The sequence below is a fragment of the Pholis gunnellus genome (genome assembly GCF_910591455.1).
Source record: "Pholis gunnellus genome assembly, chromosome: 3".
In the NCBI taxonomy this organism is placed as follows: Eukaryota; Metazoa; Chordata; class Actinopteri; order Perciformes; family Pholidae; genus Pholis; species Pholis gunnellus.
The window spans coordinates 15,763,097-15,778,977 of record NC_136529.1 but is presented as its reverse complement, the minus strand read 5'-3'; the positions used below and the strand labels follow the sequence as shown (position 1 = coordinate 15,778,977).

At 39.9% G+C, this 15,881-nt stretch overlaps 2 protein-coding genes across 2 annotated transcripts; both read right to left on the bottom strand.

The window, feature by feature from the left end:
• Positions 1 to 1,123: 1,123 nt before the first annotated feature.
• chchd4b (coiled-coil-helix-coiled-coil-helix domain containing 4b) lies at positions 1,124 to 3,489 on the bottom strand. The gene is made up of 3 exons (XM_079156745.1): positions 3,327 to 3,489; positions 2,508 to 2,606; positions 1,124 to 2,382 (listed from the first exon to the last, which is right to left on the bottom strand). Exons 1-3 carry the CDS (start codon positions 3,346 to 3,348, stop codon positions 2,030 to 2,032), a joined length of 474 nt encoding a protein of 157 aa, XP_079012871.1. The 5' UTR covers positions 3,349 to 3,489; the 3' UTR covers positions 1,124 to 2,029.
• An 800-nt stretch (positions 3,490 to 4,289) lies between these two features.
• sec61a1a (SEC61 translocon subunit alpha 1a) lies at positions 4,290 to 10,503 on the bottom strand. The gene is made up of 12 exons (XM_079156737.1): positions 10,414 to 10,503; positions 9,702 to 9,769; positions 9,543 to 9,608; positions 8,678 to 8,756; positions 8,459 to 8,590; positions 8,254 to 8,363; positions 7,496 to 7,649; positions 7,246 to 7,406; positions 6,916 to 7,113; positions 6,378 to 6,569; positions 6,209 to 6,285; positions 4,290 to 5,466 (listed from the first exon to the last, which is right to left on the bottom strand). Exons 1-12 carry the CDS (start codon positions 10,418 to 10,420, stop codon positions 5,280 to 5,282), a joined length of 1,431 nt encoding a protein of 476 aa, XP_079012863.1. The 5' UTR covers positions 10,421 to 10,503; the 3' UTR covers positions 4,290 to 5,279.
• Positions 10,504 to 15,881: the final 5,378 nt, after the last annotated feature.

Genomic DNA, 15,881 nt, shown 5'->3' with positions numbered 1-15,881 from the left:
CCGGCCTCTGACCCCTGATGCCTGAGTGCGTTTCACAACCTTTGGACAGGTCAACAACCGTTATATAGAATGATGTTATTTCCAGAATATACACCAATCTTTAATGGATAGTCTCATGTAAAAATGCACATTGACAGCTCAATAATATACCAGCCTAATAATGTAATTATAAAGACAAAAGGGAAATGCGTTGTCCTCCCAGAAAGTATAATAGCTAGCGTCCTCATTCTAACTTTTCAGCAACTAATGCGGTCAATGTTTTGTGCCTGAGAGGGTGGAAAGTACAAACTAAGTAACAGAGGGGATAATAATATTTATTTAATTAATAAATACACTACACCTCTGAAATACCTGATCTTTGCTGATTCAAGTCACTGGTAGAGATCAAACAATGCATTTGGAGATTCTTTGAAGTATTTTCTTAATTAATTAATTGAAACTATACTTCAAAGGTAGTAATGATAATAAAGCAAAGAGTTTCTTGTGTATCTCAACTCAAGGTTACCCTCTGCTAGAGCTGCACAAGTTCAAACATTTGGTCTTTATGACGGAGTAGACTTGCATTATGGAGTTCAGAAAAAGGTCATTATTGCAATGTCAGATACTTTTTTATGTTTATTATAAAACTTTAAACAACAATTCACTTTATTCCCGTGTTGGACACGGTTGAGTTCAGCTGAGGTAAAGTCTGGTTATAGATCAGCAGAAGAAATGCTCAAGACTAGAAATGTAGAAATGTAATGTAGTCTTCAGTACATTCTTCACGCCTCTGTGAATTTAGCAATGTTATTTGTTTGTTAGGAAATGTTAGTTTACTAATATAACCTTTGAGTCAAAGTCTAATCTGAAAATAAACTTTGTATAACACATAATGTATGTAAAACGCACATCGCAAGAGAATAGCACAGATACGAGAGAATGTAAATGTAAAGGGTGTGTATGTTTTTACGGTTATCTTCAAATTCAGAGTAAGAGTTAATCACAACATGGGAACATTAAACCATCTTGACTTGAGACAAAGAAATACACTGAGCAGAGTCTTCTAGGCTCTTGATTGATTTAGATTCTTTAATCTTGTTTTGCTTCAACACTAAAAGATATTTTTTTCCATTGATAGCATTGAATTAGTTTTACAAAAGTATAAGCCCATCTTAAATAAATAGAATGAATGTCCAACCTAAAGCACACATGTCTACTCTGTAAGTCACATGTAGGCTACGCTGCACTACCGTTCGTGTCTGTGGACAGATTTTGTGACCTGGATATTGAACAGCCATGTGCTGTCCTCTTTGTCTACCTTTTCTTTTGTTTTTACACCTCTGGGCTTCCCCAGCAGAAATGGAGACTTACGTAAAGTGTGAATTAAAGGTCTAAAAATGTTGGCAAATGAGCTCTCAAACACTAAAATGTTTGCCAGTGAGCTCTCAAACACTAAAAGGTTTGACAGTGGGACAATCCTAAACCCTCACGGACTTTGCAGGAAAGAGCCTCAAAGCCTGTGAGTGTGGACATTTGGGATTGGGCCAAAATCAAAGTCAACTTTGAAGATGGGCCTGGTCCGATCAAGTTTACGCCCCTGGCCGGATTTGGCAATCACGCCTGGTGTGATCCCATCATAAGAAGTAGCTCTCCAGCCACCAAGAGAAAAAGCTATTGACAGTAAACGGGAAAAACATGATATATATTTTGACTTCACAAAGCGATGACTAACTGTGATTTCCGTTGGACTTTAAAAAGGTGCTGAATTCCAAATGTAGAGCATTAATATAGCAGCAAACAGCTATTTGTAATGTAAAGATATAGTGGATTAATGTCCACCTGAGCAGAGAATTAAGTCACTCTCTCTGTGTGTGTCGTAATCAGAGCATCTCCTTGCTTATTTTTACTTAGGCATATGTGTGTGTATGCCCCACTGGCACCGGCTCAGCCATTGCCGTGTGAAGACAAACCCTCAATCATACTTATGCTCTGAATTTGGAATTCAGCACCTTTAAAGCCTTTGGGCTCACGTTGCCATCGAGGCTCATCATTAACTTTCCACTGAGCCCTCTGTGTTGGGTTGTGTAGTTTCAGAGTCTTGCTTGGTGGCAGATGTTGAGTTTGCACCTGACGTTTCTGCAGATGCAGAGTCTTGTGAGGTCTGCTTTGTTTCTAACGATTGTTCTTGCACCTTCTCATCTTCTTGTGGATAGAGCTCCGGGTATTGCTGCATACACTCCTGCATTGCCCTGAACTGCTCCAGGCATTCAGAACCCTTCACCTCCTCCTTACTGTAGTGGAAACAGGAGAAGGCATCCTTAAAATCAGTCCCACAGGGTCCACTGGCCATCCCACCCAGACAGGGGCAGTTCCAGTTTATCTCCCCACTGGGAAGAATCAGACCTAGGATGAGAGGAAGGAGAGGCTTAAATTAATACACAGGTTGTAATTTTGCCTTTTTCAAACTTAACCCGAGTTACAAACAAGTCTGACAACCGCGCCCTGTTGGTAGTTTCACTGTTCCTCACCTCGTTCCTCATATGGGTCATTAGGATCTTCCTCTACGAGCTCTGCACTGCTGGGCGTTGCATGATCCTCTTTGGTGACAAAGATAATTCGGTCTTTACCTGTTGTGAAACATGTGGAAAGACAACACAAACAAACTGTCAGTGATAAGAATTGCGGCACCGAATCCAAACCAAAGGCAATGGCCAATGCCGAGGTAGAACTTTAGGATGTTACTGTCTGACCAAGATGAAGATAGTTTTAACTCCTTTATATGAAGTTAGGTATTTTAATCCAATTGATCCCAACGTTGGTGTCGGGCACACTAAACATGACAAGATGCTCAAAATAAACAAAAATAAGATTCAATGTATTTTGTATGTGTATTATATGTAGCTAATGTAATATGCAAGTAATGTTAAGTACAATATAGTCTATAGTTGTCAAATACTTGTAATGTTGTAAGAAGTACAATATAGCAGTATAAAGCAGCATGTACCTCAAAATCGTACTTTAATGAATTACTTTCCACCACTACACCAGATATCCACCGACACCATGACAGTCAAGATGTTTCAAAGACCTCGACGTATAGTGATGACAATGACTCAAGGTGTAAGGAAAGGACTCAAGGTGACACCACAGTGTGAGTCATTGTGAGAAACCGAACAGTCCTGTTCACTCAGGATGTGTCAGGATTTGAACAGTCCTGGTTCTCATCGTAACAAGAGGCCTGTTTTTACACTTTTAACAACTGGGTAAAATAAATTCTCATTCAGACGACAATCAACTCCAGGGTTAGCTTTCCAGATAGGTTAGCCGGTTAGCACGTCGTAGTTTACCTTCCTCTCTGACCGAGCTCATGTCTTCACGCTGGGACAGACAGAGTTCCTCTTCTTCAAACCCACAGCTCCAAGGATAACGACTCTTTCCGGACACGCAACGCAACACATGAAGATGGCAGAAGTTTTAGTGCAGCATCAGCTAGCGTGTTTCATAACCATCTACTGCAGCCTCTTCATGAGCGTGTAGTCTTCTTCTTCTCTTTGTCTATTTCCGGTAGCGCAGACGCTCTGAGGCGCTTTGCTGCCACCAACAGTTCATAACATGACATACACATTGCACAAAATGATTTGTGGGATTTCTCACAAGCAAAGAATTTCTTTCCCCTCCAAATTTCTGATAAAATATTTGTATTCTATTTCTCTATAACAAAATACAATATACCACCCTTATGATAAGAAATGACAACCAAGGAGGATTAATGAGATATCTAGACGGAAATGTGTCCTCACACTTGAGAGTTCACACTTTAATAAACTGATTTACTTACAATAACCCTGCAACAAATACCTGTTTGATCCTTATATATATTTGTATAATTAACTACATATTTTTCATTTTAGGGCTGGGAGATTGGGATACAAGTAATGTTGCCATAATAACAAAATCTATCTTTATACATCTTGAAAGGGAAATTTACCAACATGTACTGAGTTGGATAAACCAATTTTGTTCAGTCAAACATCTCTTTGGTGATTTACTCACATACAATTCTACAGTACTGTAGATCACAGTATAAGGAATGACAATCCTCATGTGGAGGGGGTATTTGATTGACTAGGCAGTAGCTACATCATGTCCTCCTAAAACACACTCCAATGTGGTTGTTAGTAGATAGAAGTGTTTATTCCTGTAATTCCTCCTATGGGCATCCACAGGTGGAAGCTGATAAACAGATGAAGGATGACTTTATAGTGATAATACAAAATAGGTCTTCATAGGAGATATGATTGTGAACACATATTGTACATTAATAAACACTTAAAGACGCCTCAGTCAAGTAGAAGAGTCAGAATACTAAGCCTTTTCCCACAAAAAAGGTTTTATTGAGAATGTTTGTTCTGAAATGCATTATTTTTTACATATTCAAAAGATTGTATTTTACACAAATTCTAAGTTATTCAATGAATGGCCTATGTACAGAAAATCAGAATTTTTTTTTCAGGTGTGGAAAAAGCGATTAAATCAAGTATGCCGAGAGCAGACAATTAAAAAACACAAACAAATAAATCTTAGAAAGTGGGACACAAAAATGAATGTGACATGTGAGTTAATACTGCTGCTCCCTGGGAATGCCGTACATTAAAACAGCGACAGGTGGACTCCAATGTGAGCTCCACATCCTCTCCTTACAAGATTCTGTTCACATAACAGCTATAACACAGGGTCACAAATCAGGAAAAAGACAGTACTTGACTCAGCGTTTGACAGTTAAGCTTCGGTTCCACACCTTCACTTAATTGGCAGGTTGATGGAAAAATAAAATAAAGCTGAAAGTAAAAGTATACACTAAGATAACACCAAGCAGAACATTGAGTACATTTCAGCACACAGCAGGCAGTTGACCTTCACCATCCGTGTCGAGTATGCCGGCATACTGAAGCACTCTGTCAGTCTGAAAAAAGGACCGAACTCCCGCAGGACTTTATCTCATACAAAAAAAAATGAAGCCTTTAAATTCATTTTGGGAAACTATAGTCTCGAGTCAGTTGGAAAATCTGATGAAGTACAACTGAGATGTCAGTCTTTGTGTTGCTTTGGAAGATTCAAGGCAGGAGCTGTGTAGCCCCACCACCTCGGAAAGGTCCAATTTAAGCAGAGATCCCTTAAGATCCCTCAGTCATCCTGAAAGTGGAGCGCTGGCGTTGCAGGAGCTTCTCATAGATGTAAAATGAATGCAAAGTTGGTGATCGAAGTAAAAGTTGGTAAAGGGTGAGACGATATTGAGTTTTCTAAAAGAGCAGAGCCCCCATGCTGCCTACTTCACTTTGTTCTTTGACAAAGATCTCAAAGTACTGATAGATGATGGTGACGGCCAGCAGGATACCGGTGCCGGAGCCAATGGCTCCGAGAAAGTCAGCCATTACTGATAAACCACCGATGCACAGTCCACCGAAGGCAGCAGCAGTAGGAATGTACCTACAACACAAAACGGGGAGATGGAGATTAATACACAGAATTTCAACTCAGTGTTTCAGCAGAATGGTAGATATTCAAATACATTAACCATGATTGTAAAGTAGCAAAGAGTTAGATGAGAAGTGTTGCATATTGACGATGCACATCCAAGTTTGCAGTCAATTGAGGAAATCTTCAACAATAACAAAAGTTAGTCACATCCTTGAACTGCTGCTTTAGTATCTTGGCGATTGATATTTCTTGCACTCCGTGCCTTCATCAAGGTATGAAACTTTTCGTTTTTTGGGTGGAATAGCGTTTCCAAGGACACAAAATGTTTTAACAAAAAAAGAAAGAAAAAAAACACAGTGAAGAGATTCAATCTGTGTCAAAAGGATTAACGTGAGCATAGGTTTGAGCATGGAAGTTCATTATGTGTAACAAAATAATCTAAATTTAAAATTAAAACTCTGAACAACAAAAGGTAGAGGCCGGCTCCCTTTATCAATCCCTCTGTACGCAAAACAGATAAATAAATAAATAGACTATAAAGGAAGGTACGGTGAAATATGATGTTAATGAGTTGCTTTGATTTAAAGATGGGAGTTATTGGCTTGTTAGTGACAAAAACATTAGTTCATGTAAATTCATAATTCTATCTATTCTATCTGATAAACGTGTTCAATGTATGGTTTGGGCAGATGATTAGGTATGTAAAAGATCAGCAAGAGAGATGTGTAAAAGAAAAGCGTTTTGATTTTACCTATTCAGTTCATGGACCATTGAGGTTTCTCTGTGTCCTCTCATCACCATCTGCTGCTCCTTCAGCTGTTTTGCCACCTGGATTAAAGTGAACAGAAGAACTTTAACACACGGTCTGTTTGAAATAAAACTCATAAACACCCACCCGACTGAAAGTGGCTACAACTTACATCTTTCGCAGAGGAGCCTGAGACTTCAATCCAGGTCTTGGAGAAGAAGGCACATGATCCAAGCATGAAGACAATGTAGATGCATGCATGGACCGGGTCATCAAGGACCGAGCCAAAGGATTCAGGGGGAGAGAAGTAGTAGCAGAGTCCACCTACAGGGTAGGCCCGGGCTGGACCACCTGACGTGGCATCCTACAGACACGAGAGAAGAATACAAGCTTAATGAAATGTTCTCGCACTGTGGGTTAACAAACGCAAACAAATAAAAAACACTTAAGTACAATCTGGCGGCACCATGTCTAACACAGGCATGCAAAAGACTTTCATAATTACATGTGTGACTGTACACTGTTATTCTTTACAAATACTCCAGTAGTGCAATTGTCAAAGACAGACAAGTCCTCCTGCTCGGGACTGAAGTAACTTTGGTAAATGATATTAATTAGATAAATACGGAACAGGGTAAACATTCGGAGGCTCGTTCTTAGAATAACGCTCGACAAATTGAAGGGAAATATTTGATCAAGTGTATACTTACAGACCAAGTACCAAGCAGGTTAACCAGGAAGTTGCCACTGAAACGTGTGGAGAGCATCTGGGAGATAACATACAAGTTTGAGACCAAGGCAGACTGCAGGATGATGGGGATGTTGGAGGTGTAGAAGAGCTTGATGGGGTAGGTGTTGTATTGGCCACGGTAGCGAGCCGACTTGATGGGCAGATCAACTCTGAAGCCCTGTTAGAGGAGGTGAATGTGTGAGCAAATCATTCATTGTTCACATTCCCCAACTTCATTATCCATTAGGAATTATTATTATTATTATAACCTTTGAGAAAAGTTGCATGTTAAGAGAGGCCGGAGACTCACCTGGAAGTATATCACTACAGCAAAGACGAATACTGTGGCAATGAGGTTCATGAGGTTGGGCAGGTTCTGTCTGTAGAAAGCTTCTCTCAGAGCTCGCACTTTGTCCGTACGAGTGGCCAGCAGATGGAACAGCGCAATGATTGCTCCCTCAAACTCTGTGCCTAGAAACAGAAACAAGTACAGTATGAGACACAATTTACATTTATCAATCAAAATCACGTATTCACGGAGCAGTTTGTGGATTTCTTACCTCTTCCGGTGTTCACGGTGGTGGGGCTGAAGGCCTTCCAGACGATCGTCTCACAGATGTTGGTGGCAATGAAAAGCGAGATCCCTGAACCAAGACCATAACCCTTTTGGAGCAACTCATCTAGCAGCAGCACGATCAGCCCAGCCACAAACAGCTGAAGAAGAACAGACACGGATACAGTCAGCTTAAAAAAAATGTAATCGTTCACTTTGCAATTAATTCACTTTTCTTTGGAGCGTCTGAGCTGTTTATTCTGACTATGCAAGTTGTTTCCTTAACTGAACCTAATAAAAGCGTGAGCCGCTGGAGAATATTTACTTTGTGAACTCAATTAATGTAAACAAACCTGTAGGTCATGCAACTCTAATGATGAAAAATGACTATTTGAATTGTATTAGTTGACATAATGATACGTTTCTGCAAGATACTCTGACATGACCTCGATGCACATCTTGCACTTCAGTAAGACTGCAGTTTAACTCCCTTTAATTGAAGGAGAATTATATGCTGACTAGTTTAAGTGTCAACATCAATGTGAGGGATTTGTCGATGATAATAAATCACCAATATGTGAGGAATAACATAAGAGGGGACACAAATGACAATCTAAAGACCCCGGAAAAGAAACAATCTGCATCAGTTTGTTCTATAATATTATACATATTTTCATTTTAAGTATATAATGAAAGACAGTTTTGATGATAAAATATATATTTTTATTCAAAGTACACAATGTTATATAAAATTCCCATTCGCACCTGAATGATGATGAGCAGACAGATTCCTGCACCCATCTCAGAGGGATCTCCATACATGCCGGTCATCACATATACGATGGCCTGGCCGATGGTGATGATCATTCCAAATACTGAAAAACATTAAGAGTTGTCAGACAATTTATGGACATACTTATAGATACCAACCATATGTTCACAGACGACCAAGTGATGAGAGTTTACTTACATTTCTGAGCTCCATTGAAGAGGGCTCTGTCCTTTGGTGTGTCTCCAACCTCAATGATCTTAGCTCCAGCAAGCAGCTGCATGATCAGGCCTGAGGTGACAATAGGCGAGATACCCAGCTCCATCAGGGTACCTGGGGGGAGATATTCAAGTTAGATTATACCAACGAAAGAGCAGACATACATTTGATCCATTACTCAGTTATTAGCAGGACAAATACCTCTGTTTGAGGCCAGGATAACTCTCATCCAGTAGAATGGATCTGCAGAGTCTGACGACATGATGCCAAAGAGGGGGATCTGCAGGAAAACAGTGAGAGAATTACATTTTTTGGAATTGTTGAAAGTAATTCTTTACAATACAAGTCCAACTCTAAGCCCTTCATTCACACACGCGTGCCTTTGAGTGTCTGTTAAAGTGCCCCACTGGCTAGCTCATGTCCACAGCTCTGCACTAATCACTTACTGGAGTCACAGCTGATAATGCTGTCCCAGCAGACGGCGATGTTGCGGTAGCGTAGCACCCACCCTGCCTCTTCAAGTAAACACTGTTGCAGTCAGCACTGTTGCTTGCACTGTTAACGCTGTTAGCATTGTTAGCTGCGAGCCACTGGCTTAGCCATGTTTAGAGCCATTAGCTAGGCTCTCAATTTTGTGTTTAGCACCTTTAAAGTGTAAATTTAAAAGCACCAGTCATTCTCTTGTTGCAAGGATATGATTAGTTGTGATGGGCAGTTGTCAAATTTCTTAATACAAAATAATTCTAAAAAACAATTATATGGATCTAAATTTTTAAAAAATGGTGGTTCATTAAGAGGCTATAAGTGCCAAATGTTAACTACAAAATTAATTTACACCAAAAAAAAGCTGCATACTGGGACCAGGTGTACTCACTTTATTAACAATAATAATAAGTTTGTCCTCAGACCAAGTTGTCCTAAACAAAGTCAGTGAGTGCAATTGATTGTAGTGTACGACTTTTTGACTACATTGTTGCAAGATAATACACATACAATCATGTGGATTTGCACATCTGTTTTGATTAGCTGAGAAACAACTAAGACAACAGTTAATTGTGACACGTACCTGGCAACAAACCAGGAAGATGAAGAGAGTGATGGCAGTCCATAGTACCTTCTCTCTGAACTGGATCTGTTAGACAATGACATTATGAGCATATTTATAACAATGATATGTTGTTTTTTTTATTGCAAAAAAGCAAATGTACTAATAAACGTAACAGACCTTTCGTTCGGGTTTCTGGATCTCTGGCAGCACTGCACAGAATGGCTTTATCACCTCCAAGAATTTGACTGGAGACAAGAAAAACACGAGTGTTAATGTGAGCTATGTGGGAATAATAGCTGGTCACCAGTGGGACGTGGCAGTGAACGGAGGGCGGACTCAAGACAGACTTGACAATAACCGAACCGAACGTATACCAAACAAATTTATGTAAATTTATGCATCGCTGTGTCTAGCTGTGTTCTTAAGATCACTGCTACGTGCTTCTTATTCGGCCAATGATTTAGGATCAGCAGGCTGAAGATAACGCCGGTTGTGTTATGCGTCGTCATCACTAGACTGTCAATGTCTTTGAATGAGTGGCTAGCACGTTAGCTTGGAAGATGTTCCTGCCGACAAAAAAAAACAAAACACCGTGACTGTTCTAACATCTCAATCCAAGCAGGTAACGCAGCTTTCACTAACATTGCCCGGCTGTTTATTTGAATCCACCAACAATTTCCCATCACAGAAGTCTCTCAATAGTACAAAAGCAACTGCCAACTAGCTAGCTGTTAGCAGCGTAAGCTAGCCTGCTACCAATGCCAGCGCTAATACCGTTAGCTAACTGAGCTAAGTTGAACAAAACAGTTACAACTATATTCAGGGTGTTACTACACAGACTATAGGTAACATAAGTCTCCTTAAACTCGTGTGCCAAAGTCATACTCACTGCCCATGATGTCCCAACTGTCCTCCTACTTGCTCCTTTACTGTGTAAATCTGACCAGACTGAAACTCACTACTGACTGAGCCACCGGGGGGAGGAGGAGGAAGAGGAGGAGGAGGAGGAGGAGAAATTTAAGAGACACGTCACCACTACACGGACACGAAGAACAACGATTTAAAGAACCAGCCTCTTCCGTTCGACTGCAAACATGTTACTTTTTAGAGTTACAGTATAGAACACATAGTCAACTTAATCGGTGAATAATAATAATGTATATTTTTGATAGACTTCTTCACTTTGAATGCAGGAACTGGATCATCATTTTTACACAGTATTCCTGCATTTACTTACAGTAAGTGGAGGATCTGAGGACTATTTACTATTCCACTGTTCCTCCCTGCATGGACACATTCATGTGTCCACCAGAGAGCAGCAGTGGCCTGAACAGACATACCAGACTGTTAACAAAGTCAGAACCACACGCGCCATGAAGGGGTGCACAAAATAACAGAATGACAGGGGCACTTGACAATGTCATTAAATGCCATGCAAAAGCCCTGCAATTAATCTTTTATTTGAAAAGATTATCATGTGACATAAATTATTGTTTTTGAGAGACGGTGATTGGTGTCAAATAATATTAAGAGTTATACAACAATATAAACTTTGCACCAACAGCCGAAGAAGCAGCACAGACGTATGATATTATGTTCTACGGATGTCTCACTGTATCTCTGAGTCCTAGTCTTTATTTTAAATGGGTTTATGTTTTGAAGATTTGCTTGAAGAACCTTCCTTTATTTTCTTCTTTCTTTCTTAGAATGCAGTAAACAATGACAGAGTATCAGTCAGCGGGATGTCGTAAAAAGTTGCCAAAGCATTTCTCACATAGTTGAAAGAGTATGATGGCACACACAGCAGATAAAGAGCTCAGTCTTCCTCTCTCCTCTTCCTCTTCCACTCCCTGAAAACAGAGTGCCCATAGTGTTCGGGCACCAGGGAAAAGATAAAGTAGAGGCTCCTCCAACAGAATAAAGCTGCAGCTAAGGCGTTGTCTGTTGACAGACGGGGTCTTCATTCGATTCATACACTGCAGGACACAGGTGTGGTGAGAGCAGTGTACAAGTCTCTGCATACTCTCCATAAACTCACTGATGCCCAGAGTCAAGTATTCAGAGCATTTACTCAAGTAAAAGGAGCAATACCACAATATAAAAATACGTAATAATTAACTAAAAGTCCTCTATTCAAAAACTTAAGTAAAAGTATCATTATCAGCATACTTAACTAAATAATTTTCATTAAGTATCAAAAGTAAAAGTACTCATTATGCAGAAAGACTGTGAGTGCCAGCTTTACTATTATCTATTATATTTGTGGAGTCATAATACTGCTACATAAATACGTATGTTGGATTTTACTGCTGTAGATGTTTAAGGTGGTGATCATTTTAAGTACTTCATATACTGTTTAGATAGATATCGATAGATAAACGGATATACTTACTTGAACTCCGGGGGGAAGTTGTCATGTCACAGCAGCAGTACACAAACAAAACCACACACGACCATAAACACAAGTACTAACTAGAGTTAAAAGTAAAAAGCAAATACTAATTAATTCATAATAAAGCAATACTTTGTACATACTTTTTGTGCATTCATAAAATGTGGGAATTGCTGTAAGGTGCACACCTTAATCCTTCAGTATTTCAATTAATTTAAACGTAACTTGTAACAGGAGCTGTCAGTCAAATGTAGTGAAGTAAAAAATACAATATTTGCCTCTGAGATAAAGTGGAGTAAAGTTGAAAAAGATGGAAATGCTCATGTAAAGTACAAACACCTTACATTTCTCCTTAAGTAGAGTATTTGATTAAATGAACTTCGTTACATCCCTCCACTGCTGGTGCCCCTTCTGGAGAATATTTCACCATGTCATATCTGAAACCAATTCTTCACATTTTGAGGACATCAACTCAAGGAGCAAATACAGAACTGGCCCCAGGCTACACAGTTAATACCGATACGTCTCTGGTCAAACTGCACAAGGGGTCTCTGGTCATCACTGTTTGAGTAAAGGGAAAATATGGTACTTGCAGTTAAAGTAAGACTCAAGATGTCTAAAGGAGACCAAAAGTACCAAAAGTTTGTATCGGTAAAGATATTTTTATAGTATCTCTTATTTTTTTTTAAAATCTCATTTGTGGAAATAAAATCCTATTGACTCTTGCTGAGATGAGACGATAGATACTCTCATGTCTTAGCTGCAAGGCTACAGCAGACGGTCCGCTTTGCACAACAATGACTGGAAACATGGGGAAACAACTAGCCTGGCTCTGCTGGCAACTAGTGGACACTTACATAACCCCTTGTAAAACAGCCAATTGTTGTTTGTTGTGTTTGTTCTTTAACAGATAAACAAACAAGATATAATGTGTTGATCATTTAGCTTTAGAGGTGTTTCAAGCTGCTGGCACCAGTTTCACACTGAACGAACAAATATAAAAGTGGTATCTTTTCTTTTAACTATCAGGGAGAAAGTGAATATAGGAAAAACATCAAAACAACATATTTTTCCACAATCTCTTAACTTTAAGTAATGTCAACGTTACTGGCAGCCACATATCTCAAGTGTACACACTCTTAATATAATTCTTCTCTTTGCCACTGTGCACATGGACATGTACAAATGTTGCTTGGCAGCTGGCGTTGCATAAGAGTCTTTGACTTTGCTGTAACGTGAAGAAATGTTGAATTCCTTTAACTGTTACGATTGTTCTTTAACTCTCCAGCCTTTTTATTCCTCACATTCATTTCATGCTTTGTTTTGTCCCGGAGAGTTCACTCTCCTCTGATGCAAGAGACGAGTGTTTCACTCTCTTGTTCTGTACACCAGTTAACACTCTCCATCGAAACCAGGTCACACATCACACACTCAATCTCTGTTCCCATTAGCGAGATCAAAAGACCCACTTTCACCACTAATTTGAGCAATTTTGTGTGTGTTTGAATTGTTTCGTGAACCGCAAATCTATGTGTGTGTAAACCAGAGTATCACGCCTGTAGATCACTGGGACGTCAAGGACTTTGGAAAGACCACTATCTGATGTTTACAGTGACAGGAGAATATTATGTTCTCTGCCTGGATTGTCCATTAGGTTCTTGTAAGGGATGGGGGTGACAGTGGATACATAAGCAAGGGTGGGAGTACAGAGTCACAAGATCACCATGAGACAAAGCAGAGTGAGTCACTCTCTACTCAGCTTTGTCATCCAGCTTCTCCTGTCGGTCTACTTCCACTTCCATGGAAAAACTGTTCCAAACTGGTCTGTGAAGAGAAACTTGTTGAGACTGCTCTGCCTCTACATCTCTCTCTGTCCTCTTAATTAATCCTTGAATGACTGGTTTTCCTTATATGGTGGATCGTTTGCGTTCACTGGTGGCTCACTGTTGACCAGGTACTACGCTCTGATGTTTGAGCAGCATTCACTGCTGTGATTCAGATGCTCTGATATCTTGGCGACCCACAGCATACTGATACTCTACCACAACGTTCACAGTATATCTGCTGTACAAGAGGTCAGGGGTTACGGTCGGTGGGTTGTAACTGGTGGATTTAAATGTGATCCAGCTGACAGAAGAACATTGTGTCCTCGACCTCGGCACGAGGTTACATAAACATTCACAGATCAGAGAACCATAACTCCTCCCAGCAGATATTTTCTCACACAGCATTAGTGGGTTAATGAAGAACAGCCCGGCTCTTCGGCTTTATATAATCGGGTGGGCTTGTTACATCAAATATGGAGGAAAAAACTCTTAAAAGCTGGCAATCTGAACATTATCCATACAGTACAGTTGTTTCCTGTATATCCTAATCTAGAAAGCTAAAACACAGCTACGCTTAGAGTCTACAACTATGTTACCGGTTATGTGAGCCTGTAGCTTTGAGCTAAATGCTAACATCATGTTTAAATGCTCACAATGATAATGTTTGCATGCTGATGTTTAGCAGGTATCATGTTTATCCTGATTGTGTCTTAGTTTAGCATGTTAGCATGCTACAATTTGATAATTAGCACTAAACATGAGGCACAGCTGAGACAGATGGAAATTTCATTAGTTCAGGTTTATGGTCATAATCCAAAGTATTGGGCAAATTATTTTTTTACCTGATGAAGCAGCTCGATGAAAATGCAATCACTAAAGTTATTACATCGCGAAGGGAACATGAACCTCTGGACAAAATGCTAATCCATCCAATTGATGTTGAGATATGTCATTGATTGAACACATTGCCTTCAATCTAGCCACACTGCTAACATGGCTAAAACAGGTATCACGACCATCCATACGCCTTTAGTCTTGCTCAATTTACATAAAGAGTGAAAGGTGGGAGGGGGATACAGAAAAAAGTGGCATGGGATTTCTAAATTGTAGCTAAGGATTTGTAAATAATAACACTTTCAAATCCTAAAAGGTGTAGAGCGGAGAGGCCTTTGCTGTGTTTTGTCATCCTGCTAATCTCACGCTAACAGCTGTTCTCAGTGCAGCCTCAATGTAACTGTCTTATGCAACCTGTTTAAAGGTTCCCTGACGTCTATGCTCTTAACATAAACACAGCCATGACAGCCAAAAGACCCCATCACAGATGAGTAGTCTCTTGTTCCAACACAATGAATTGCAAAGTGTCTAAAATGCTGAAAACATAAGACAGCTAAAGCTTTGCTTCTGCAAAACTTAAACAAATACAGCTTAAGGACAACCAACAGAAGACAACTCTACCTGAACAGAATATTTCTAAAGTATCACTCGAAACAATACCACACATAACGAAGACCTACTTTGTCTTTTCAAAGCAAGACAATTCCTCCGAGAGTGATAAATGAGCCACCATGACATGAAAGCATTGTCAGATTTCACTTCTATAACCTTTATTACAGTAATTAAAAGGAATCCAGCTACAGAGGCCTTTTCATTGAAACTTCCTCCGCCCACATGCAGACACACTCACTCATCGGCTCTGCAATTACTTCATGGAAAAGGTCTGGTGTCACGTCATGTATGAAGTGGAAAATGTATGTGAGGAGGATTAATGCAGCTATGTTTTAAAGAGCAGAGAACCGAAAAAATCCCACCGACAGGAGAATGTGGTGCGAGTGACAAGTCACAACATAACCCTGCAAGAGTTAACCGTGCTTAACTGGACTGTAGTCATCGGGCTTAATCCAGATTATTCAAGACTACTAAACGTACACTCATAGCCTTCGTTGCCTGTCTTGTCCTGTCTGGGTTATTTTTAGTACACATACTTGCACACTTCACTGCGGTTGATGCATGGAAAATAAGTGTGCATGTGCTCTGATGTGGGTTCAAATATCTTTCTACGTCTTGTTGGATGGTTCGACTGCTCGATAAAGGTCTCACATGCTCTCACACTTACTCACGCTCATATTTAGTGCTCAGAAA